The 25,837-nt window shown below is 34.0% G+C and overlaps 2 protein-coding genes and 1 non-coding gene across 4 annotated transcripts in view; 1 reads left to right on the top strand and 2 right to left on the bottom strand.

The window, feature by feature from the left end:
• The window catches only part of LOC129227414 (AFG1-like ATPase), a 38,157-nt gene extending 23,474 nt beyond the window's left edge, over positions 1-14,683 (top strand). Inside the window, exons 9-13 of the mRNA XM_054861968.1 lie at positions 2,406-2,476; positions 5,819-5,919; positions 10,914-11,054; positions 12,309-12,434; positions 14,363-14,683. Coding sequence (XP_054717943.1) covers positions 2,406-2,476; positions 5,819-5,919; positions 10,914-11,054; positions 12,309-12,434; positions 14,363-14,482 — 559 coding nt within the window. The 3' untranslated portion in view covers positions 14,483-14,683. The remainder of the gene's footprint in view (positions 1-2,405; positions 2,477-5,818; positions 5,920-10,913; positions 11,055-12,308; positions 12,435-14,362) is intronic.
• LOC129227412 (FERM domain-containing protein 4A-like) overlaps positions 1-25,837 on the bottom strand; it is a 496,557-nt gene that overhangs the window by 271,926 nt on the left and 198,794 nt on the right. The window lies entirely within an intron of this gene.
• Trnas-aga (transfer RNA serine (anticodon AGA)) lies at positions 22,907-22,988 on the bottom strand. Its single transcript has one exon. It is a non-coding gene; the product is annotated as a tRNA-Ser (tRNA).

A 25,837-nucleotide genomic window follows, 5' to 3' on the forward strand; every position in this document is an offset into this window, starting at 1 on the left:
TTTGCATTCTTTATTGCAACCCTGCTCTCACCAATTTTCAGTTGAAATTAACTATAGGAGGTGTTGTCGTCTCTGACCAACGGCTGCTGAAAAAAGTAAAATCAAGACCCACCCACGTACATAGGATGTAAGTGTGTCCAATGAGACATCTGCCTTGACTGCATAAAATTTTAAAAAATTACCTCTTTGGCTAATTTCTTAAATTCCAAGGTGAAGTTTTCAAGCTCTAGAACCAATGACACACTTGCAAATTCTGTTCCAACTTTCCCCTCCATATCGCACCTTCTTGAAAATGGACAATTCTGACAGAAGGCGGCCGCAAGGGTCAACTCTTCGCAGACAGACTTTAGTATAACACTTGGAAAAAATCAAAAAGCTTCAGTCTGGATTTACCTCATTTCTTTTTATTTATTTTTTTAAGGTAGGTTTTTTATGGTTTTTGCAGTAGGTTCCTTTAAATTATGGTTTCTATTCAAAAGTACATAAACTGAAACCTTCAAAAATTATACATCCCCTAGCTGATTAATGTCAGAAAGGGGTTTGCTGGTATAAAAAAGCTGCATGTTTCCAATTTGTAAGGTAAATGTTGTTCACTTGTGATAAAACGTTATTAATATACAAATACTAATGTGATGCCCAGCTAGACGGATCCTAGTCAATTTATTAGTCCTCAACGAAGAGCAATGGCCCTCTTAAAGCTATCTACTAACTTACTCATTACTGCTTCTTCCAGTAAGCTGTTCCAAGTGCCCACAACCCTACTAAAGTAATAATTTTTCCTAATTTCCAGATTAGCGTGAGACTTGAATAGCTTAAAACAATGACTCCTCGTCCTGCCTTCCGTGCAAAAATCCAACCCATCAACATCTTTCATTTTGATAAATTTAAACAACTGAATCATGTCCCCTCTGACTTTCCTTTGTTCCGGCTATACATATTTACGCTTTTAAGTTAATATGATCCTGAAAATTGTTTAAATAACTCGCATGAATTCTTAATTCCTTTTTTAATGTGCCAAAGTGTTTCATTTAGTAAGAAGAATCAAACTCAAAATCTTTTCGTACTGAAGACAAACTGGAATACTGTTTATCTGTGTTGTGTAAAACAAATATTGCTTTATTTTGAAGAATACCTTCAAAATTTATTTGCAACCGATGATTTTTTTTTGCTTCAAAATGTAATGCTCAGTTAATAAATTTTATATGCATTAATATACAATACAGCAGAGTCCCAACTTAGGCGAGGGATGCATTCCAAGAATCCTTGCGTAAGTCGAAATTTCGCTGAAAACTGAAACTGTTATCTTTCTCTGTATTACGATACGATACGCTCACTTGAAATAATTAAGGGGCCGCCAGTTCCTTACACCTCCTACATTTTTTATTTTGCGACTGATCTCTCTCTTTCTCTCTCTCTATATATACATATATAAACTATTTAGTCGCCTCAGAGCAACAGTTAGACATCTAATTACAGGAACAACACTAGATATCCTGCCGCTGATTTGAGGCGATTATTATACGCACGTTTGTTAAGAAAAGAGAAAATTATTGGGAAGAATGTTAAACTTGTGTTGCCTAGTGAAAATTCCTTAAAAAAATGCTCTGGCACCTGCACCAATTAATTACCCTTCTTGCAATTAATTATCTCAGAAATAATGTCATCAGATGTTGTTACTTGTATCCTTTTTTGTATATATACTTTATATATACTTAGGCATTTGAGAGTAAAAAAAATATTTTATTGATTAATTAATATATTGCTCCATAAATTTTTACTGCAATTTTTCCTTTTACTCTCATTAATGTAATAAATTATCCCATTTATGTCAAGAAATGAAATAAATTACCATAACTTTTTTTTGTCAAGAAATGTTTTTTTTTTGTGGGGGGGGGGGGGTTAAATAACAATATTATGTATCTTGTAATGATTCCTTATAAAAGACAACAAGAAAAAAAAAACACCCCCCTCCCCCGAGCAAAAAATAAATAAATAAACAAAAGGAGATTGATAATCAGTGAGATTTAATCTGTAGTTATAATAAATGACGCATTTTATTTTTCTTTTTTTACATCAAAACTACTACTAGACCTAGTGTTAAAGAGCTTTCTCTATTATTTTAAAGTTGAAAATCAATCAGGTTTTTTTAACTAAATAATAATTGCTATTGATCAATTATAAAATTTTAATACATCATTAAGACAAATAAAAGTACAACACTGAAACAACCAAGGTAAGAAATTTATATGCCAAAGGGTTTTTTTTTTTTTATAAATTTGTTAGGTTTCAAATCCATTAAGGCCCTTCCTGAGGGAAAAGTTATTTTACTTGTGTGTATAAATGTCTGTCAAAACCTTGTTAACTGCTAAATTATTATCTAATAATAGGATACGTTAATGTTGTAGAAAATCTGAATGTGATGCAAAAAGAGAATTAGATGAAGCTTTTAAAATTTTGGCAAGCAGAGAAAATGATGGTGAGTTGAAAAGATTTTCTTTGGACTTTCCAATCTGCTATATGTTTTATTATTTGCATACTAGAAAGTCGCCCGTCAAGGTATGACAGGTGAAAATTGCTCCTACATTTTAGCAAAGCCATTCCCTGTTTAATGATATTTTGATGGTTGAAATTTTAACCTTAACTCCAGTGTATTAACCCTAAACTCCAGTGGATAGCATTCATAGTTGACCGCTTTTTTGTTTCTTCATTCCCCTGAAATGTCACAGTATTACCAGCAAAACAGTCAAGTTACCCGATCGAGTTCAGCCTTGTCACAATAAAGCCTTTCCCTGCATGATAATTATTACCAAAACATATTATACATTATCATGCCGTGGCACGAGTTTCATTCATTGTTGAAATACGCGGGTTACTCGATCATCGGCTATTATTTATATGAGGATATTTATGTGTTCTAATTCAGACTGAGTCATAAGTTGAAAAGAAACAGTTTTTACAAAAAATGGTGATTAAAGAAATTTGTCAAATAATCAGCAATAAAGTAGGTTATCTTTTTCCAATACACCCCCAAAAATATATGTGTAATCAGTACCAAGTTAAGATCATTAAAAATTCATCCTTCATGCATTCTATTCTTCAATTTATATTGAAGGATTGATTGTGAGAAAGACAAAATTACCTTTTCTAACAATAATACTTCATGCTGTAGTGATCAGTATAAATTATCAACAAAAAATAGTTTATCAAAAAAAATTGGGACAGAACAGCTGCATTTTTTTTTTTAAATACAGATGACTATTTCTGTATAAATGCTTTATTTTCATTTGTAATTTTACCATGTTTTTATTAACTTTTTTTGGGTGTTTGTTTGGGTAGAATCTTGCAACTCGATTTTCACCCACTTCCTGTGATGGGATTCTTTTGAAATTTTCTATGTCACCTCAGACTTAATGAGGATGCAGTATTCTATAATCTAATTAATTAAACATTAATTATTTGTTTATTCCAATTTTAGTCTACATTTTTGTCTAAATCCTCTAATATGAGGCCAAAAAATGCTTGCACAAATTAAAATTAAATATCCTTAGAAATCCCTGATTTTTCTGCATAAATTTTTTCAACAATCCAAGGTGATTAGAAAGTGAATTATAATTCTTTTTAACTAATTTCGTGAAAAAAAAATTTGGTGAGCCTTCAATTGAAAATTCATTGTTGTTCAGGGTCATTGTTGAACACTGCTTTTATTAAAATTTGCCTAAAATGTTTCAAGCAATTTACACAATCAAAGCAATTTCTATATGTACGGGATATTTCAAAATTGTGGTAAGCTTTCAATGTAAATAAAATGATAGGTGGTTGAACTGCAACTTTTTAGTAGATATGTGTTTTTATTTCTGCTTAGCTCATCTCTAGTGTGTTTTTGTAATCTTTCCTGTTCGTTCACAGAGAAAGAAATGTATGATGTTTTTTTATATTTCCACATAATAATATTCTACTTGCATTGAACTTATGTTTACATAGAAATCTAAATAAAGCTAAATGTTTTTTTAGGGTTACAATGCCATAGTAGGTTGAATGGTAGGTTTTTGCATATTGGGTAGAAGTTTTTTTTTTCTAAATCTTGATAATCCTTATTTATATAACAGCCAAAATCACTGATCGAGTAACGCTCTGACGGCTCCAACATGAAACTCGCAATAAAATGAATGTACTTATAGAGTATGTATAAAAAAATAATGAGACTGAGCTGTTTTCTAAGAATTTATTACAGTTATTAATACTCGCACTTAAAATTCTTCAAAATAAGACCCTTGGCCTAGCACACACTTGTCGCAGCAAGTTTTCAAGCTTTGAAGGTTGCTCTGTAGCCTCATTCCAAAATGTCCTTTAAAAGTCTTGTACTAGCGCTTTCACGGCGTCCAGAGTTTCATGGTGATACCCTTTTAGTGATGTTTTCAACTTCGGGAATAGAAAGAAGTCTGCTGGGGCGAAATAGTGGCTGTTGGATGGCTGGGGAAGCATAGAGATACCATTATGGACCAGGAAGTCTTGGAGGATGAAACTGGTGCTTCCAGCATTTCTCAAGTTTTCAGCAATGATGCTGTGAACTATCATTTTATCAAGTCCAACTTCATCTGCAATCATTCTCACACTCAACCAACGATCCGAATTTAGCACAACACGCACACAATCTACATTTGCATCCGTTCTGCTGGTTGAGAATCTTCCTTGATGCTCTCCCAGCCATCTTGGAAGTACTTGTGCCACCGAGACACATGCGCCTTTGACATACAAATATCATCAAACACTTGCCTACACATCTCTAAAGTCTCTGAGGCCGATTTACCAAGCTCCATATAAAACTTGATCGCGTAACGCTGCTCAAATGTTCTCTGCATTTTGGAGCATGAACCGATCTTAATAACAGAGGTACACTGTAACGACGATGCTGCCCGAACAAAGACTCCCAGGCGACTGCGTACTGGAGTGAGTCCCATTAGTTACCCCCCACCACCGACTTAACCTATTTGTTGGCCTTTGGGAGTTACAATCATATCAGGAAAAAATGAGTCTCATTACGTTTCATACAGACCCTGCATGCCCGTCAATCCTTACCTTAGTAAGAAACAATAGGTTGTAGTAAATGATTAGAGTGAGGGCTTTATTTCATTGCTGGAGCAGCGCCTAAAATTTGGATAATTTCATTTTTAAAAAGTAGTATCCTTAAAAACTTATAAACGCGTCTATTTCCGCCTGTAAACGGGATGTTAGCCTTTCCATCTCATCGATGGGTTGGACTGTATGAATAGATTCCTATTCCACACTAAGCCATAGCAATGTAATTTTGTTTAAAAAAAAACTTTATTGATTAGTTTTATAAGAGTGCGAGTCCCAACCTTCATATGCAGCAGACAAATGTTTTTATGCCTTTCTGAAAAGTAGTGAAACTGTGACTTATGTTAGTTTGGCTTTGAGGTACAAATATTTGCTGATCTCTCTCAGAAAAACACAATTTGCCCCCATCATACCATGATGGGTTATTTTCTAGTATTTAATATTGATAAACTTTAAAAACATACATTAATTAAGAAATAATAACTGTGCCTAGTACTGATCTCAAAAACGTGTCATTCATTACTTTTAAAACACTAATCAATGAAATACTTTAATTTAATTTTAAATTTTTATTTTATGAAAAGAAAAATACATTGGGCATTATTTTGTTAAAAGCTTAATAAGTGCAAAATGTAATGAAATGTGCACAAACTTACCATTCAATCTTTTTATTTGTTTAAGTTTCTGTTATCTTGAATGACAAAACATGTTTTTCTAAACAATTGATTATTTTTGTTTATAGTTATCCGTCCTAAAACATTGACTATCAAAAATCGCAATGTTACTCTAAGTACCACATGCGGTAGAGTTGCAGATTGCACATTTGAGGAATTATGCGATAGGGTAAGTGTTATATCAATGTTTAAAATTTTAGTGTTGTGATATTTTTCTTTTATTTTAATTTGTGCACTTGAGTTTAATTGTAAAATGTAACGTGGATAACTATCTTTCTTTTGAATCTAATTAAGGAGCTTTATATCTTATTTATTTTTTTCCTCTTTCATCCAAACCTTTACTACTTTTTGATTCCAGAATTCTTGTATTAGTTTTCTTAAATTTCTCAAAATTTTATTAGAATTTTAGAACTACATTTTTTTTTTTCTTTTAGATATGTTTCTGTGCAACATGTCCTTCAAAAAGGAAAATAGAATATCAAATCTTTTCCGCTTTCTTGTTCTGATAATTTTCAACTAAATATTTAAAGTTTTTTTGCTTGAAAAATGGTCTATTTTGTGTATTATTTATTATTTTCTATTTGGAAGTGAGTTTCTTTTTGAAAAATTTGGTTGTAAATACTGACAACATAAAAACGTATAAATGATTTTTTTTTTTCATTTATTTAAAATAAAGTTGATGTAATTTAGCTGAAATGTCTCCAGGAGTCTGGCCAGAGGAAATTTGGATCCGTTAATGAATCCTTCACAAAAATCCAATCAACCAAAACGGACCTTTCACAAAATCCTGATCAACCAAAACGGACCCTTCACAAAATTTTGATAAACAAAAATGGATCTTTCACAAATTGTTTATTGAAAAGAGCAAATCTGAAATCAAAATAAGGCATATTTCCCATGTATAAAAACAATTTTTTTAACCTTTTTTTAAGTTAAATTAGAGGATGAGCTTGTGCAAAATCTGCTAATTTTGCAAAAAAAAAAAAAAATCTGTACTCTTGTGCTGTTCCTGAAAGCGATAAATAACTACTACTGCCAAATAAATATAATGCTTGTTTGTTTCTTTGAAAGAAATTAAGAGCTGAAAATCAGTTAGGTTTTTAAATAATTTTGCTTGTTTGTTTTATCATAGCTATTCTGCAGTGGTGTTGTTGCAAACTTCTCTACTCTGAAAAGGCAGCATCATAAGCACTTTGCCTGCTAAGCACTTTTCTCCCTGCTCATTATTTAATAAACAATAAAAATATATATCAGAAAAATGAACTTAGAACTTCAATCGGATAGTACTGGGTGGGGGGGAAATGTGACCGGATAGTACTGGGTGGAGGGAAAAATGTGACCGAATAGTACTGGGTGGGGGAAAAAATGACCGTTTCAAGTAGGGTTACCAACTTCAAAAATTATCGCCACTTAGCATCTGGGGTTAAACCCTTTATAATGACTTGATTAGAAAATATTCTCACCTGCTTTGCAATATTTGCGTATCTGCATTGCAAACTGTACCTGTTATTTTGGTAGAAAATTAAATGGGTTTGATTTTTCAATGCTAACAAGGATATTTAACTTTAAATTAGTAATTCTTTTATTTACCGTTTTTTTCTTTAGATGGTTACATTTTAAAAAGTGCAATCTTTTTACATCCGATGTGAGAATCATGTTTTATTCTTTTTTTAAGCTAACTTCGCTTTATTAAGGTACAAATAAATGAAAAGCATTTTTATTTTTGTTTATTTACTATGCTTATTTCAAGTTTTTAAAGCGAAATTTCATTTTCTAGCATGAGTCAAAAAGTAAAATGTTGAATCGATAGTTTAATTTTATTATTGCTTCAATGTATCGATAGATATTAATGATATGCTTATCATAGGCCTCTTAAATGCAGTTCTAAACTAATTTTAACAAAAAAATTTCTTTTACAAACCGTTTGTATACTTTTGATGTCATTACTTTGAGGATTGTGATCTCTTTGCATCTGCTATGGAGATGGGATTTTTTTGACTTTTTTGAGTTTAGTTCGCCGTGTTACGAGGTAAACAAATAAAATATCTTTTTATTTTTTTATTAAAATCACGGAATTTAAAAGTATTGATCGCAGTTCTGTGCTCTTTAAGAGTGTCTTGGACTAAAAAGTTAAATGCTGAATCCTTGCCTGAATTTTATTATTTTTTTGTTACAATTATTTTGAGTACTATACATACAACATTTCTAGTGTTTTTCACACAATGTAGAATGGTATATAAATATCCTCCATCTCCAAGAGAGCGATGCCCCCCCCCCCCCCCCAAGTACTAGCAAAACACCCAATAATGATTTTCTCAACAGAAAAGAGAAAAACACTCAAGTTTAAGTTTCAATGATGCAGTATTTGCGCCAGCAAAATTTATAAAATTTCATTTTTACAAAAAAAAAATTGCAAAGTTATTTGATTTCTACAAAATTGATTGATTTTTCTCAAAATTATTTGATTTTTCACAAAAAAACGGACCTTGTGAAAAATTCTGGACAGACCCCTGGTCTCTCTAATGTTCAAGGTTCTTATGCTTCTGGGGAAATCTGAAATCCTGAGAGAATTTGAAACACTCCTCAACTCTCAGGAAAAAACATGTTTTTCATAAAACCTAGAAAAAAGTATGTGATAATCGGGAAAAGTACATTTTTTCGTAAGTGCTTGAAATAAAAAAAATTGTGTGGTTTTTTATTATTTTGTGTATGTAGGCCAATTTTCTTACTGGTGCGCTGTTTTCTGTGTGCGCTGTAACCCAAGCCAAAGAGTCTTGGCCTTGTGTCTTACAAACCTAACATTTGATGATTTGTATGCTTCACAGCGCTTATACTTCAAAATTTGCTTAAATTTTCACAGGGCCGGATTTGGAAGTGAGGCCCTGGGGGCAACAAAGGAATGGAGGCCCCTAATCAGGGTTTGAAAAGATCATATTTTCGAAAATATCCGATACTTTGATATATATCCTAATATTTTGATATATATGTACATATCCGATATTTTTTGACCCGTGAAAGTTAGGATCTTTTGTAAAAATTTTATTGTGGAGGCCCTGGGGCAGTAGCTCCGCCTGCCCTCCCCTAAATCCGGCCCTGAATTTTCATAACAAATTTTGCCGAATTGAGGGGTGCCAAGTTTTCTCCACAGCCCTTTTGTAATATTAAACTTACACATGGGAAACTTAAGGTTTTTTTTTTTTTTTTTTTCTTTTTTCAAAATAAAATTTCAGTAACTACCATGAAAGAATGAGATAAAAAGAATTTTAAAAATTCTAATCTGAATATCTTCTTATACTGTTATTCAACAAAAGTATAAAAAAACTAAAAGTGTCTTGAAAATATATTCAAGAAAATGTACTAAGTATATAATTGTAGCCAGAGATGTTTTAAATGCCTCTTCAAGCTATTTATTGTATGAAAATTGCAATTAAAGTAATTCTTATGTTAAACTATTCTAAGGGTACATTTCGTCTACAACCCCAAATGTTAAATAATAATAATGATAATTAAATAAAATTTTAAAAAATAAAATGAAATTTTTTAAATATAACAAATTCTTAAGCATTCTAAATGTTACAAATGAGAATGTTTCGCATTTCTTTTTTTGTTGCAGTCTCTCATTTCATACTTATACAGTGCCTTTTTTTAGTACAGTGAAGCACTGTTATATACGTTTTTGAAGGGACTGCATGAAAAAACATATGATGGGTATATGCTAATATGTATTGGACTCTGCAATGACCAATATAAGAAAGGTATAAATGATTAAAACGTATAAATGATGCTTCACTGTAGTATTATGATCTTCACTGTTTATTTCCTTCCTCTAAAGCATTCTAAGGAGTATTTTTTGCTCCCAGAAACGGAATCCTAGCATTATATGACTTCAGCAAATGTTTTGTATTTTAATCAAAGACAATGTTAATTAATCCAAAATGTTCGTTAACCCTCAAGAATGAGGGGTCAGAATGAAAACTCAGGCTTGACAATTTTTCTCACACCCCTCAAAAAATGTTGGAGATGTTTTTTTGCTCAAAATATTTTATTTAATATTCAATCTAAACACCAATTGTTATACTAAAGAATAGTTTTTGATGAAATAAGAAATAGTTAGAGACAAAATTTAAAAAACTTTTATTTCTTCTTGGTAAGATGAGTATTTTGAGTATTTTGCTCAACAGCGTGAGTTCTGAAGAGTTAAGAGATTATCATCCACAAACAAAACTTGCTTAAGTCTTAGAACTGTTTTATCTTTTTCATTTCTTTTATTTTTCCCTTCTTATAATTGTTCATTAGAGTTAAGATGTTGTATGTAAAATTTATGATGCTGTTAGCTGCACTTGATTGGGCAATGGATAAACAAACAGCTTGCTTATCAGAATAAAACTATCTTTCGATCCATTCCATTGAGAATAAGTTTCCCTTGGGCACAATGTAAAAGAACCCCATTTCATTTAATAACTTTGCTGTATAATCCAATAAAACTGGTCCAGTCTGCTTGCAAACATTTTTACTGAGCAAAATTTTGAATAAATTGAATTATATAAAAATAATTTTCAAGTTAATTTTATACATGGCATATACATCAACAATATAACTTGCAGCTATGCAATGGATTTCCCCATCTTTAAGCGAGTACAGAAATGATTAGCTGTAATAATGAAGGCACTTTTAAAATCAGGCTGGGATTTATGAACACCCTCATTTGAAAAAGGAGATTCAAAAGTGTTCCCAAAACACTTAAAGCAAGCAATCTACTATTTTGAACTTCTCAAATAGTAATATTGTGGAAAACTGTTGCCAAAACAAAGATTTTGTAGTTCAAGTTGTTAATTGTTGCTTTTTTATAATTTCCATAAGCTTTTTTAAAATATGAATTGAATTATTTTATTATTTCATTTTTTATGTAACTTATTTCAAAAATTTTTGACCACTAGCATCTATCGTTTCTTTTAAGTAGCTTATTCCATTTTGGAGCATAGTGTGGTTAGGTAAATTTCTCATCATAATGAAATACCCTGCTTAATGGAATAATATATGTTAGAACTGGAGATATTCCTTTTAAGCAGGGCTGATAGTACATTTGATAAAATTGTGTTTACTAAATTTTTCTGTGTTGTAATTTGATCTATTCAATAAATCATCTTAAAATTTAGTGTTTAGCCCTTAGGTGCTATTGATTACTTAGTAATAAGCCAAGTGTTCAATGTTGTTATCATCCGAAACATACCCCAAATGACTCGCAAGCAGAAATCTCAAGCAAGGAGGTTTATTACGTTGATAGATACATTATATGATAACAAGGTAAGTAAATACTTATTTTCATTATTTTATACATTTAAATAGGTAAGAAAGAATACGTCCCACTCTTGTACACACAGTCATTTATAGGCTCCTTCTCAAACTGCAATTTTAAATGGGCCATTACATTTATTTTATTGAATTATTCATGGTCATTTTTTTAGCAATTGAGGAAGTGAGAAGTGAAGGGATGTAAGTGACAAAATCAAAAATTTGGAGATAACCAGTGAAAATGGTAGGTGAACCTCTCATCTGTCTTATGGTAAGAGATAAGTACTAAGTAGCCCTGGTAGGTACTGTTGTACTGCATTATTTAGAAAATCTTTTCAATAAAAGTCTATGAAGGACATTATCTTTGAACAACTTGAAAATGTCTACTTACATCCCTTTACTTCTTGACGCCTCAATTATAGAAATTCCAAATCAATATACTGGTCAATATACTGGAATTTTAAAGGACATATTGTCCAAAAAAGAATAGCTAAAAACATATCGTTTTTTTTTAAGATGGTAAAAAATGAAGAGCCACGGGGAAGAATGATCGTAGTCTCCCATGTACAAATTTTCCTCGGTGTGTTTTTAAGCTTCAAACCTCGAATCTTTTCCGAGTTAGCCTCGTTCTTCTGTATTAAAACTCACTCACTATGATGATTCTTGCTTGAATAATATTTCTCTAAAATACTGTCTGTAATAATCTACATGTTCCCATTGGTTGCCCAGAGTTTTTTAGAAAAATGGATTTTGATCGTTTTTTCCCATAGTCCTTCAAATGTATTTTCATGTAGAATTCTGTCATTTTAACTTAAAGGAAATTCTAAAAATTAATTACTGTGGAGCCTCGATTTACGTTTTACGTTGGATCAGTGAAAGAAAATGTTCCAATCGGGGAAATGTAAAATCAGGGCAGTTTTTAAAACTTAAACGTATTGTTTAAAAATTAATGATGTTGCTGAAAAAATGTGTAATCTTTACTTGTTTTTGTTTTTAGATACAATTTCATTTATAGCATGTCTGTACTAACAATTTTTTGGAAATTTGTGTCTTAGTTGGCATTCACAACTAGAAATGGTTTTAGAGTCTTTAAAATTATTATTTAAGTTAGATTTTCCACAATCATCTACTAAGATGATACGTATAATGGGAATTTAATTACTGAACCAAAAGTATCAACCAAAAAAGAAAAGAAAACCGTTTTATCTTCTAAATTAACAACTTTGTTGCAGATTGAACAATTTGTTTGCTTCTTTTTGCTGTTAGGTACGTGTATTGTGTTCTGCTGACGTTCCTCTGAAGAAGCTTTTCTTATCAGCGGTAATGAGCCCTGTCCTTTATGAAGATGAAAATCGAGCTTTAATGGATGATCTTAACATTACAAAAGGCAGTGTAAGTTGAAGTGTTTAAATTTTACTAATAACAAGAACAAAATAAAAAATTATTTGATCAAAATAAAGATGAAAAGCTGAATATGGTGCATAGTCAAAAGTAGGTTAGGGATCATTTCTTGTCATATCTCTATTGGTGCAAAAGTTTAATCAAGAAGGGTTGAATTTAGACTAGTAGGTATCTGTTATTCATGTTTGATTGTTTTTTGCACTATTATCATGAATTGAATTTTTTGGAAACATAATCTTTAATCGATATTTTTAAATTACTGTAAAATGTAACATGACATGATATAACTTTTAAATTTACCACTGAATTTAAAATTATAACCATGTCCACAATATTGGTAAACATGTAAATGAGATTGATTCAGTTATAAGTAAAAAAAAAGTATTAAGTTTTTCATTAAAAAATGATGATGATCACTGTGAATAGATACTAAACACTTTAAGGTTTACACTTTCAACAATTCATCAAACTAAAACCTTTTGACTATGTCAAAAATATTAACTCACTGACATTCTTAAATCAATTAAAAACATCTTGTAGACATTGTTTCAATAGCAAATGTTAGAGAAGTATTTAGTTGTTCACGAAATTTTTGCCCTTCGTAAAAAAATTTATTTCTGTACCCTGGGGACATGAAATTGATATAATAAAAGCTGAAAATACAGTAAAATTTTATTATATCTCAATTTTTTTACAAAATTATGTAACTTCTTCTGTGTAATTTAATTCATTCTATGTTTTTAAAATTGTCTCTAAATCCTTTATTTCTGAAAAAAAGAAAAAAAAACTGCTTGCTTAAATGGTATAGAATTTTTACCAGAAATATTTAGTCTTCAGAAGACTAATTCTAATGTCTAGTCCTTGTCCTTTTCTTTTACATGCCTTACTTTTTAGCATTTAGCTATAGAATTACCAAGCACTGCTGCATGGCACTGGTGTAGAAACTTATCTTCTACAATTGGCATTTGTGCTCCAAGAATAACTCTACTGAGTGCAAATCCAGTGTAAAATACTCATCTTGTAGTGTGAACTTGACCATCCATGAGGCTCAGTCATAGGTCATAACAATTCCTCAGGAATTTATGCTATAAGAATTTGAGAAAAATTCCTGGTTACTAAGGCCATCAATAAGTACCAAATCATAGCATTTGAGATGAGAACAATTAATATATAATTCATCAATACCTCAGTCTGGATTTTTTTTTTTTTTTGCTCAAAATGCTCAAAAATACTTCCTTTTATGTATTTTCCGATTTAGAAATATCTGTATTTTATTATTATTATTTAAGAAAGCAGGACTCACCCAAAAGGTTCGTTTTTCCCTTAGAGTCCCTAATTTTGTTTTGTCCCCTTTCTCTTTAAAATATCAGTTTCTTTTTAAATTTTTTTATGTAATACCTTTTAACCATTTGTATTTTTTCTTTAAAAATATATGAATGTTTTTCACAACCATACTATGATAATATTTAAATTTTGACTCAAATTGGGGTTTGACCACAGATTATTTGAAACTTAGTTAAATCTAATAAATTCATTCAGCAAAATTTCTTTGTATTAATTTGATTTAAACTATTGAAGCTCTTGTTTATTATTCATAGAATATATTATAGAAAACTAAAAAGAAAAAAAAAACATAAGCTGCATTACCATTAATTGTCTTTCTCTGTGTCTCCGAATAAATGCAATCATCCTGTAAAGTGCTCCACAAGAATTCTCCAATCGGACCCCGCATTTGTTAAGGTCAGCTCTGCTTTACTACCTTACCCTTACCCCTACCCTTCCCTGGTATCCACCCCTGGGTCTCTTTTTCCCTAGAGGCAAGCCAAAAACCTCTTGTAATCCCTGTGATTATCTATATAATCTGATTATTGATTTAATTATGTCAATGAATTGCTAAGATAACTTTATTCTATGTTTAGGAAAATGCAGATGCAAGTCTCTTCAGTGGAGAAGAGGAAGTGTTTGCATTTGATCGCACAGTCTCCAGGCTGACTGAAATGCAGACCGAAGAATATTGGAAGTTAAGATCAAGTAGTTAATGTTAGATAATGTTAATCAGTTCAGAATTGTAGCAATAGAAATTTGAGCTATCAAAAGTTGTTCATTTATAGTACAAAAATATAGATCTTTCTTTTCCTGTGATATAACCTAGGGTAATTCTTCAGTTTTTAGGAATGAGGATTTTTAATTGTTATTTACAAATGTTTCTTTATGTGTACATTTGTTAATAAAAGACCTTCAAAAAATATTGTGAGATTTTTGTTCATATTATCACTGCATAACCTGTACTATTTGTAGTATTTTGCTTTAACACACAAAAAAAAAGAAAAAACTTTTGTCATAGTTAAAAAGAAACTGCTTTCGACAACCCAGAGCAGCAGTAGGATATCTTATTATTCCTTGGTTTCAATGTCTTACTATTTCTCTGAGACGACTATATATGTGTAATTGTATTTATTGACTTTGGAATGAAAATGCTGCAAAGTGGGAAATATTTGTCAAAAAATCAATCTCTCTCCCCCCCCCCCCCCATAGCAATGATGTATCCGTTTAGATTTTTTTTTTTTTTGGCCAGTGTGGCAAAAATAGTTCTTAAAACTACAATTGTACTGACTTTTATGTGCTTTTAAAATAGTGATAGATTAGTGTCAATTAAAATAACCAAAATTACCATTTTTTCTTAATTAGTGACTTTAAAAGGACTCAGTTATTTTTGTGTGTTTCTGCTCCACAGAATTTCTGCTGCAAATATCTTCAAGTTTTAGCAACACCATATCCTTGAATTATATATTAGCGATTTTGTTTAACCATCTCACAGTATTTTTTCTTGCTAATATGCCAAGTTTTTTGGAAACTTAGATTAACTTCTAATCTGAAAAAAAAAATGCAAAATTACTTTTTTAATTTGGAGATATTTGCAGAAATACTGTACTGCTTATGGCAGAATTTCTGGAGAACTTTAATCACTGACTTGCCCACCCTGCTTTATTACCTCAAACATCCCCTATCAGATTGGTCATGTCAATGATCGGCTGTGTGAGTTTTTTCTTCTCAGGCAGAAATTTTCCTTTTACTTTATAGTCAATATTTTTGCTTATACATTAAAAGTTTGAAATTCCCTCCCTCCCTTCACCCCTGGAAATGTATATTTCCATCAAATTTAGTAATAAGTAGCATGGCTGTGCTTAAGAGTGGGTTTTTTGGATTCAAACCCACTTCAAAATTTTTCAAAACTTTTCCAAAATATGATTTCACTATACTTCTTTTGCTGAAAACCTAAATATTATTGTTTTATTTATTTTTTCAATTTTTTTTTTAAATGAAATTATTGTTATGAATATACTTTTTGAATATACCTTTAGAGAGAGATATACCCTATTTACGAGTCATGGGACTACCTTTAGTTTTCTTCCTATTTGATTCTTCCTTTCTTTGTAATTCCCATATTTTACATTTTTAAAATCCAGTCCCTTGAGAAAGGTAAAATCATTGTTTCACGAAAGAATCTCCATCACAAGATTTCATTTTGTTATCAGTGAGCCAGGGGTGACCACCTAGGGGTGTCATGGCGCAGACTGCGCCATTAAAATTTTTACAGGGGTGTTTTGAGGGGTATTTGTCATTCTGGGGGCTCTTGCTTTTGGAGGGTCTTCGCGATTTGAGGGTTGTGCGCCCCTTTCCCTTAGAGAGGGTGGGCACCCCTGAGTGAGCTACACTAACATACTGTTTGTTGTTCAGGGGTGTCATCCTCCCTAAGGTTTTGGGCGCACCCCCTAAATATAGTGAAGACCGCCCTAAAAAAGTAAAAATTACCCCTCCACCCCTCCCTAAAAATTTCGATGGCGTAGTCTACACCGTAATCCCTCCCAAGGTGGGCACCCCCTGCTATTGTTTAAATGTTTATGAATTTCAGATTGGTTTGGGCAAGCACACGCCCTCCTCCTCCGTTTCCACCCCTGCGAGAGAATAACCTCACGTCACAAACGGAGCTCTTGCCAAGTCACGTGCATTTGAGGTCACGAAAGGGCTCTGCGTTCATCCACGTGTGCTCATGGAAATGGGGGCAGCTTTCGATGAGCAATTTCTATTGGCTGAATGCCGAAGTCACATGACTCTATTTTGCAGTTGCCATGCGCTTGGATAAAACATACTGAAGTTTCATGAAAGACGCGATTCAGTCGTGCCTTGCGCAGTCGTGTTGTTATGCTGAGATCGGAAATGTTATGCATGCCCCTTCCTCCCCCTTCATAAATTATGTTGGAAGATAAAGACGCGCTTGATTTTTTTTTTTTTTTTTTTTTTTTTTTTTTTAAATCGTTATTGTTGTTTCGGCAGGAAAGAAATGATGCAGCAAAAATGCAGGACCAACTTTGAGGAGTTCCAGAAAAACGGAAATCTATATACTATGCGCAGAAGAATTGAAAAGTGGTCAAATTAAATTGGTTACTTTGATAAGAATATTTTATAAAATTTATTCGTTCAGATTCACAGGTCAAGCATGAAAAATTAAAAGAAAATGTATAGTTATGATACGTATTCGACAGCATCCGTGTATATATATATGTGTGTGTTTATTATTTTTTTTTTCCAAAAATCATTAATGATAATTTTGCAATTTTACATTTGATCTGTCGCCGATTGAATGAATCATCGCGATAAGTTTTTTTGCACGAAAATATGAGGGATGTGCTTTTGTTAAAGTCGATTCCATAAGTTATCCTACCCCCCTTCTTTAACCTTTCAATCTATGCACCTTTTGCAGCTATATATAAAATGTATTGCAATCACAGTGAAATTTTCTATCGAATTTGTTAATACTAGAATTACAAAAAGAACATGTACTGATGCTGAAACAGAGCAGAACATAAAGTTTCCTTAGAAAATAACATTGGAGGAACTTGAAGCATGTGTAATGTTTTTGGGCATAAAAGGGAGCATCAGTTGCTAGTTTCAGAAATGCAAATGAAACACCTCTGCTTTATTTTAATGGTTTTAAGTACTTCATTACACATCCTTAAAACAGGGATGCCCCCTCTCCCATGAGCAAGGGCGCAGCCCTCCCCCTCCCCAAAAAAAGAGGAAAATACACCTCAAAACAACTTCCCCTAAAAATTTCAATGGCGCAGTCTGCGCCATAACCCCCCCCCCCCCCCCAAGTGGGCACCCCTGCCCAAAATCTCTGCATCCTTTAAATAAACTGCGTTTGTTCTGAACATGATCATTTTTAATCTATTTTTACAATATGCAACATTAGGTAGAGAACTATGCAGATTTTTTCTCAAGGGTCAAATTACCCCCCCCCCCCCCCCAATATTTCTAGCTATACGATATGGAAAACTCGTCAACTCCAACCAGAAAGAACTTTCCGCCCATAGGCTGATCTGAACTTGGAACTCCCCCTTCTTCCCCTCCCCCTTTTTCACAAAAAAAAAATCTTGACTTAAAGAGCCCAAATAAAACCCTCTTCCAGTCCTTTTGCGGTGCCTCTTCAACTGATTCATCACAGTTTATGCTAGGAAAACTTTTAATTTTTCAGAAATGAATGAAAATTAATATTATAGAATTCGAAGGAAAATATTTTGGTATTTTAGGTGTGTTGCTTTATGATTCAGAAACTACAGAAAAATGTTGAGCCTAAAATACAAAAGGCCTAAAATATTTGCCTGAGAAGAGATCACTCATATAGCCGTTTATAGAGCGATCGGTCGTCTAGGACGCGTAAGGGACATAAAACGAGGTCTTTATGTCAAATCAAGGATGACAAGTTATGTATGAACAGTCTGCAAATATCTTGCAGATCAACGACATAATGTTGCAGAAATTCTACTCAAGTTCTGCAATTTGTTTTTCAAATTTGAAGTAAATGTGAAGTTTTGACAAATGACGCTTATTCGGTTTAAAACTCAACTCGAATTTTATGATAGTGACAGTGACACAAAATCATTAATCCTCATATATACTATAAAAGCATAATGGTCGACTAACGCTCCTGACGTCATCAACACTGAAACTCGCGCCACGGCATGATACTTTGATAATATGTTTTGGTAATTTAAAATGCAGGGAAAGGCTTTATTTCGACAAGACTGAACTGGATCCGGTCACATAACTGTTTTACTGGTAAGACTGTGTCATTTCAGGGGAATGGAGAAACGAAAAAGCGGTCAACAATGAGCGCTATCCATAGACTCTTATTATTAGTCTATGACGCTATCTACTGGAGTTTAGGGTTCATCCACTGGAGTTAGGGTTAAAATTTCAACTATCAAAATTTTATCAAACGGGCAATGGCTTCGTTCGAAGGTAGAAGCAATATTCACACGTCATATCTTGACGGCGATTTTCTAATAATTCAATAATGTGGTGTTGCCAATTTTTTAAACATTTGTGCTTTGTAAATGCGTCACATTCCCCCATCCCCCGTGCGAAAATGTCAAGTTTTGAGCCGACTAAGCATCATTTGCGGGAACTTGAGATTCACTTCTAATTTGATGAAATTTTGCAGAACTTCTACAAAATTAACTTATTTAATTTGAGGATAGTTGTCGGAAATCTCAGAGTTTTTGCTGAAAATTTGTCATATTTGACTATTTGTCTATACTTTTTTCCTTATGATCAACATTTTTGTGTGTCGTCAGCTCTTGATCGCAATCTGGAAATTCAAGGCTTTATAACTTAAGTTATGGTCAAAAGAGCGGAAAATTTATCACAAAAATAACGAATTCATGGAAAGCTTGTTATTTTTTTTTTAATTAGTTTATTTATTTCCCATCTGGCCGTGGTAGCCCGATCGGTAGAGTGTCGGATTCGGGGCCGGAGGGTCTTGGGTTCGAACCTCGATGGTCGAAGACCCACCGTCGTCATTAAAGGGGACTGGGCGACGCTAAATATGCTCGTGGTCTCAATGTCCTCCAAGTGAAACGGTACCTCTGGGGGTGCTAGCACCAGGTAGCTATTAGCTCCTGTACTAGTTCTAAATTCTCATAAAAAACTGTTCGATCCGGTGATGGTGCTGCCATCTATCGGTATATAAAATAATGGAGGCAAGGCACTTATTATGCAGTCCTCGACATGAATACAGTTGTAGTCAGTTGTGACTCTGAATAGGAATAGGAATATTTCCCATCTGAGAAAGTTAAAGCGGGGCACAAGTTTAAAAAATAGACCACCTAGTTGGGGCAAAGCTAACATGGCGGCATTGTGCAGGGCCGACGAGAGGTCATAGCAAGCATTCTTGTCCCAACTATAGTTTGTTAAAAAGTTTCAAAATCTTGTAAAATACATTCTGAAAAAAACAAAAAACCCATTCTGCAAAAGAATTTAATGCCAAATTACTAAGCTTTGAATTCACATGGAGCGTTTTGCGTTTGTGGGGGGGGGGGTCTTTTTCAATATTAAGATTCACTTTTCGAAAACGTGATGCAAAATATGTAAAGCGTTTATTGAGGTGTTTTGTCCAAATTTTACAACAGTGCACAATCCGAATTTATCTTTATTAACTTCTCTATCCTTTTCATCAGCATTTTCCTGAAACTTCTATTTCTATTCTATTCAAGAGTCACAACTGACTACAACTGTATTTATGTCGAGGACTGCATACTAAGTGCCTTGCCTCCATTATTTTATATACCGATAGGTGGCAGCACCATCACCGGATCGAACAGTTAATGAGAATTTTAGAACTAGACCAAGAGCTAATAGCTACCTGGTGCTAGCACCCCCAGAGGTATCGTTTCACTTGGAGGACATTGAGACCACGAGCATATTTAACGTCGCCCAGTCCCCTTTAATGACGACGGTGGGTCTTCGACCAGCGGGGATCGAACCCGAGCCCCTCCGGCCCCGAGTCCAATGCCCTACCGATCAGGCTACCACGACCTCTTCCTGAAACTTCAGTAACAGAATACTTTTGTTGCCAAGCGGAAAAAGCTAGTTTTATTACCATGCAGCTAAAATACATAATAACTATGTCAGCTGCGTACTGTGCTGAGCTCGATTGGATTTTGTGATTCGATAAAAAGTGGGTGTTGCTGCTGATATCCAAAGCGTTCGATGGATATGAAGAGCGTAAACAAGTTGAGTTTCGGGTTAATAATAATCTTTTTTTTCATCATCGTTACTGAAAGGGTTGCTCAACTTTTTTTTTTTTTTAAATTTCATACATGTTTTGTTTTATTCTCGAATCTTCATTTGTTTTATCTGAACATAAATAAAGATTCAGTTTGTACCTTATGTGACAGTACGGCGAAATGAGCGAAGTTTTGGTCGCTTTTCAGCTAATATTTAGAATTTTGCTTCCTAGCAAATCGAAAAATTGGACATACAGTCTTTTCCACCCAATATATATATATATATATATATTTCTCCTTTTACTAGATTTTACTCTTAGCTTCTTATTTTGGGGGCGCTAGCGCACCCAGTATTTCCCTTCTAAGGAAGGTGTTTTTTTTTTGTTCAAAACAGTCTGTACATGCATGCAAGATGCAAGCTACCATATTGGGAGTCTGAGATTGGCAATATGTTTAATACAGTCGCACTTGTTTACAACGAGCACGAAGGGACCGCGATATTTGCTCGTTATAAACCAAGTACTCGTAAAAAAACGGGTTAGTGAATAAAAATCATAAAATTCATACATGCTTCTTGCTTTGATATTGTACATAAATATAAAAAAACAAAGAAGTTGGTCATTTGATTTGAACTGTCTTATTGTCTCATTCTTGTTTTTGTTTTCAAAGAACGCGGGGTCCGAAAAACATCGTCATTTGCCTCCACGCCTTCAAAATAGAAGTTTTTCTGCACTTTAGGAGTCAAGTATGTTGAGGACTATCTAACTTCACATTAGTCGTTATGTGTGGTGGTCGCTCTCTCTATATTTCATTTTTTTCTCTCTCTCTTGACTTTCAGCTACAACATCCTCGGAAATATATCTCAGAAATAATAACATTCTCCTCAACAAATATATAATTTTTAAATGCTCTTCTACTCCACGAATTGAAAGAAAAGGGCCGTGTCATCACTTGTTCTCATGATTTATGTATTATCTTCAATTCTCGGCTAAATTCAAAATGTGAATGGAATCTTTCCAAAAAAAAAAAAAGAATAATCTTTTTTTTTCTGAGGAAGAAATCAACAGACATTTAATAAATTACAAAAATATTACTCGTTTTAAGCGGGTTTTGCTCGTTAAAAGCGAGTTTTGTTCCCATAGACTTAACATTGTACCAACCAAATCGTTTCGATTTCCTCGCTAAATCCGAGTTCTCGTTAAAACAGGGCTCGCTATAAGCGAGTTCGACTGTACTTAGACTCCTGGATCTGAGTTTGCCAGCTCACCCCGCCCCCTTGCAGAGTGGAAGTTGGTTATACTAGTTCTAATATATGCATAAAATACCATTTTAGGATTGACAATATGGCTTTACAAAGAGGTTCCATGGTGCTGACTGCGCCATTTGGTCTGGACCTCCCAGATGGGTGGTTACTGGGACCTCCCAAGAAGTTTCCTTTTTCGGCAAATTTTGTGACTATCGGCGAATTTGGAGGCATAACTGCAATTTGTAAATGCACCGATGTTCCTTTTCATTAGAAGTACTTTTGTGTGTGTATCCGTATTTTATCATTCGGAAAAATTTAGAGTTCTATTCGGCGAATTGAGAATTATCGTCCTCCCAAAAGTTAAAGTTCGGAGCACCCCTTCATTTTGGGGGAGGGGGTTCTAAGTGGGATTTAAGGGATGAGAGGGCTTGTCATCACCCTAAGGGGGGCACTCATTCTCTACATCTACAACAAGTGTTCTGAGGGAAAAGACACCCCTCGCGCGGCGTCTCTGATTGTAGGAATTAATTGTCCTTCTGTATCTTCTATGAGTGATGTCCTACAGGACATATCTGTGGGCTAAATATTGGAGGAAAAAAATCTCAACAGTCAATTAGATAAGGGATCAACTGGCATGTCGCTTCAGCCATTCCTCCCCCCCCCCCCTTCTTTCTCTGTCCGGCCACGTTTCCCGTGGAAAGTTGGCAAGCAGTCAGTGAAGACAGTTCTCTCTTGAATGAGTTTAGTACGGGGCAGGGGATATATATATTAATAGAGCACTTGGATGCGCGTCTTTCGTTCAATATGATGTATCTATGCAAAGAATTCGGCAGACTGTCATCCCAATAAGTATTGTGTTCCTTATTAAAATGATATAATAATAATAATAATAATTCCCCCTCAGGGCTGAGATGTATATTTCTTAATAATATGATCTTCGAACAGAATAAAAATTGATAAATTGTTAAATGAATGGATAACAAAAAATATATTAGACTAAAATTCCTCAATTGAGTTAGTATGAAGAAGTTTGAAACGAAACGAAAAAAATACAGCATCGGTTTGCAAAGCGACAAATGAATTTTATTATTTAAAGATAGAACATCAGAAAATTTTTTCTTTTGGAAAACTGATCACAAAAAAACTCTCGCAGTCGGTAGGATTCGAACCTACGCGGGAAGATCCCAATGGATTTCTAGTCCATCGCCTTAACCAGTCGGCCACGACTGCTTGCAGGTAAGGTGAGAAAATATTGTTTTGAGTCCGACACCTGTCCTTCAGGAAATCATACGAGAACTTCAGGATCAGGAATGTACTGAGGCGGGTTCAGCGCCAGCTGGGTGGAGGGGGCAATCCTCCCTGAGGAAGAGATTCCGCGATGGAAGGTCACTCGATTATTATTGTAATCTCTCAAAGAGTTCGTTATTCAGCAAATTTTGAAACTTTATAAAAAAACATCCATTCAAATAAAATTTTCTTGGTTTTAATTTAAATTTTCTGGATTTAATTAAACTTTATAGCAATTTAACAGTTGAACATTAACTTGTACAAAGTACACTAGACTTCCGATTAACCAGGATGGCCGGAAACTGCCTCGGCCCGTATGGTCCAATTTATGCAAATTTGGATGAAAATTTTTTCAAAATTTATAAGAATGAGAAGACGAACAATATGACAGAAACTAATACAAAAGAATAATTAAACAAAATGATTATTACAAAAAAAGAAAGTGATTTTCTTTTCTTGGTTATCTAAATGCATACTAGAAATTTAGTTTTTTAGGTGACTATTGAATGAAATTACAGGTGTTTGTTCCTGCTTTTCATTTCTGATACGACGACTTACTGCTCAAGAAATTTTTTAACCTTCTTTTTTTCTTTTTCCTTGCAAGTGTACTTATCTTCCTCTTATTCCAAATTAGGGATTCCCAAATTTTCCGATTAACGACCTTTGAAGAATTAGAATTTTCTCAAGACACTTTAGTCCATGTCTTGTATTACATTTTTCATATAATACTGCGCATAATTCGCGGCGGCGCACTCCTCACATCTCTCTCCGTTACCCACTTTGGGACCCCCTGTTCTAAATGATTTTATAAAATTACTAGTGGTACCCGCACGGCTTTGCCCGTAATAGAAAAATTAAAAGATCTTTTGGTTCGCCTGTATATTTACAAATAATATATGGTGAATTTTCTCGCCAATTGGCTTGTACCCATGTTACGGTTCCACGTTATAATAATTTCGTATCTCGCCAATTGGCTTGTACCCATGTTACGGTTCCACGTTATGATAATTTCGTATCTCGCCAATTGGCTTGTGCCCATGTTACGGTTCCACGTTATGATAATTTCGCAATTTACTCGTACTTCTTATGATAATTTTGTTCTTAAAATTGGAATAGAAAAAGAACCACATCGAATTTTCAAAAAATCGCTTCGAGGTGCACACCCCCACGCTACAAACTAACTTTGTGCCAATTTCATGAAAATCGGCCAAACGGTATAGGCGCTATGCGCGTCACAGAGATACTGACAGACAAACAGAGATCCGGACAGAGATTCTGACAGACAGAGAGACTTTCAGCTTTATTATTAGTAAAGATTTAAGCCGTCCTGAATAACGCGCTATACGGATAAACCTACTCCGGTCATTCGAAAGTCTTCAGTATATGATGAATTTGAAAATACATATTTAATTCGGCGATACGCATAGTTGACTACACGTCAAAAGGGTGGAACAGATTGAGAGAACCCCTGTTCTGTAGGAACTCAATTATCATCAATTTTTCAGCAGATCTTTTTTCTTATTTCTGAACAAAAGATGAAATACGAGATATGGAAGAACCCCTACCTACTGAGTGCCTTTAGCTGGCTCAAAAACCCTGTGCCACAATTTCGGAACACAGCAGATGGTAGGCGGAACTCTGCAAATTCAAAAGGGTATGCCGAAAAGGATATCACGTGACTGAGCAAATCGCACCTGACTTGTTTCTCGACAGCAGGTGTGCTGCCAGTTATTTTACTTTCACGGCCGACGCTAAAACAAAAAAATAAAGTAAAAACAGCATTGGAATTAGACTAGCCCTGTAGAAGTTAAGTGCAATTCATTACAAAGCGAGTTCATTACACTGAATTCTATTAAAAGCCGCAAGAAAATAAAAGTTGATTGCTGTCGAGAGAACCTCCATTAAAACTATTATTTCTTGTGCAACGAAATTGTTGGTTGGGTCGCGCATTTCTCCTTTTAATTGCTTTGAAATTTATTCCCAGTGTGGTGAAAAAAATATCACAGACTTCCAAAATCCCAAGCGACAGTGACATATTAAAAGCAAAAGTGAAAAATAGAGATAACATTATGTATACCATAAATACATACATACACGTACCGACACACACACATTTTTTTTTATGTTTGTAAAAACGTATGTGTGTGTATTAATTAACTTTTATACTGTCAACGATCTACGACTGACTGAATCTACGATCAATACGATTACGATCAGTACTGAAAAATCATTTGAACAAATAACTGAAAAAGTCAGAAGCACAGCAAAAGAGGCAGGAGTGCCCATCCCCCCAAAAGCAATGTTACACTACATCAGGGGATCAATGGTACACTGCACACTAGCGCAGCCAGAAATTCCTTTTGGAGGGGATTTTTGGTCAAAGCAGTCCTTACCAGGGCTGCGGAGTCGGGGCGGAAAATACCGACTCCGACTACGGAAATTTTAGAACCTCCGACTGCGCAAGCACTGGTAGAGTGGCGGACTCGACTCTGACTCTTGGAACTTTAAAATTTCGACTACCGACACGACTCTGCCTCCTTTACCCCAAAATCAGTTCGACTAAGCTACCCTGGTATGTACTACTGTAATAGGGTTGAGTTTAATGTAAAATCAAGGCCTCTGAGGGGTGTTTTTACCCCCAAACCTCCCTTCCCTGCGCCACTGATGGACATTGCCTACGTCATGGCGCAGACTACGGCACTGAAATTTTGCAATGGGGTGGTTTCCTTCAGTCAAAAGTACTACTTTTAATCATTGAAATGGATAGAATGAGCAAAAAAAATAACATGGAC

Source organism: Uloborus diversus, chromosome 8, assembly GCF_026930045.1.
Source record: "Uloborus diversus isolate 005 chromosome 8, Udiv.v.3.1, whole genome shotgun sequence".
Classification (NCBI taxonomy): domain Eukaryota; kingdom Metazoa; phylum Arthropoda; class Arachnida; order Araneae; family Uloboridae; genus Uloborus; species Uloborus diversus.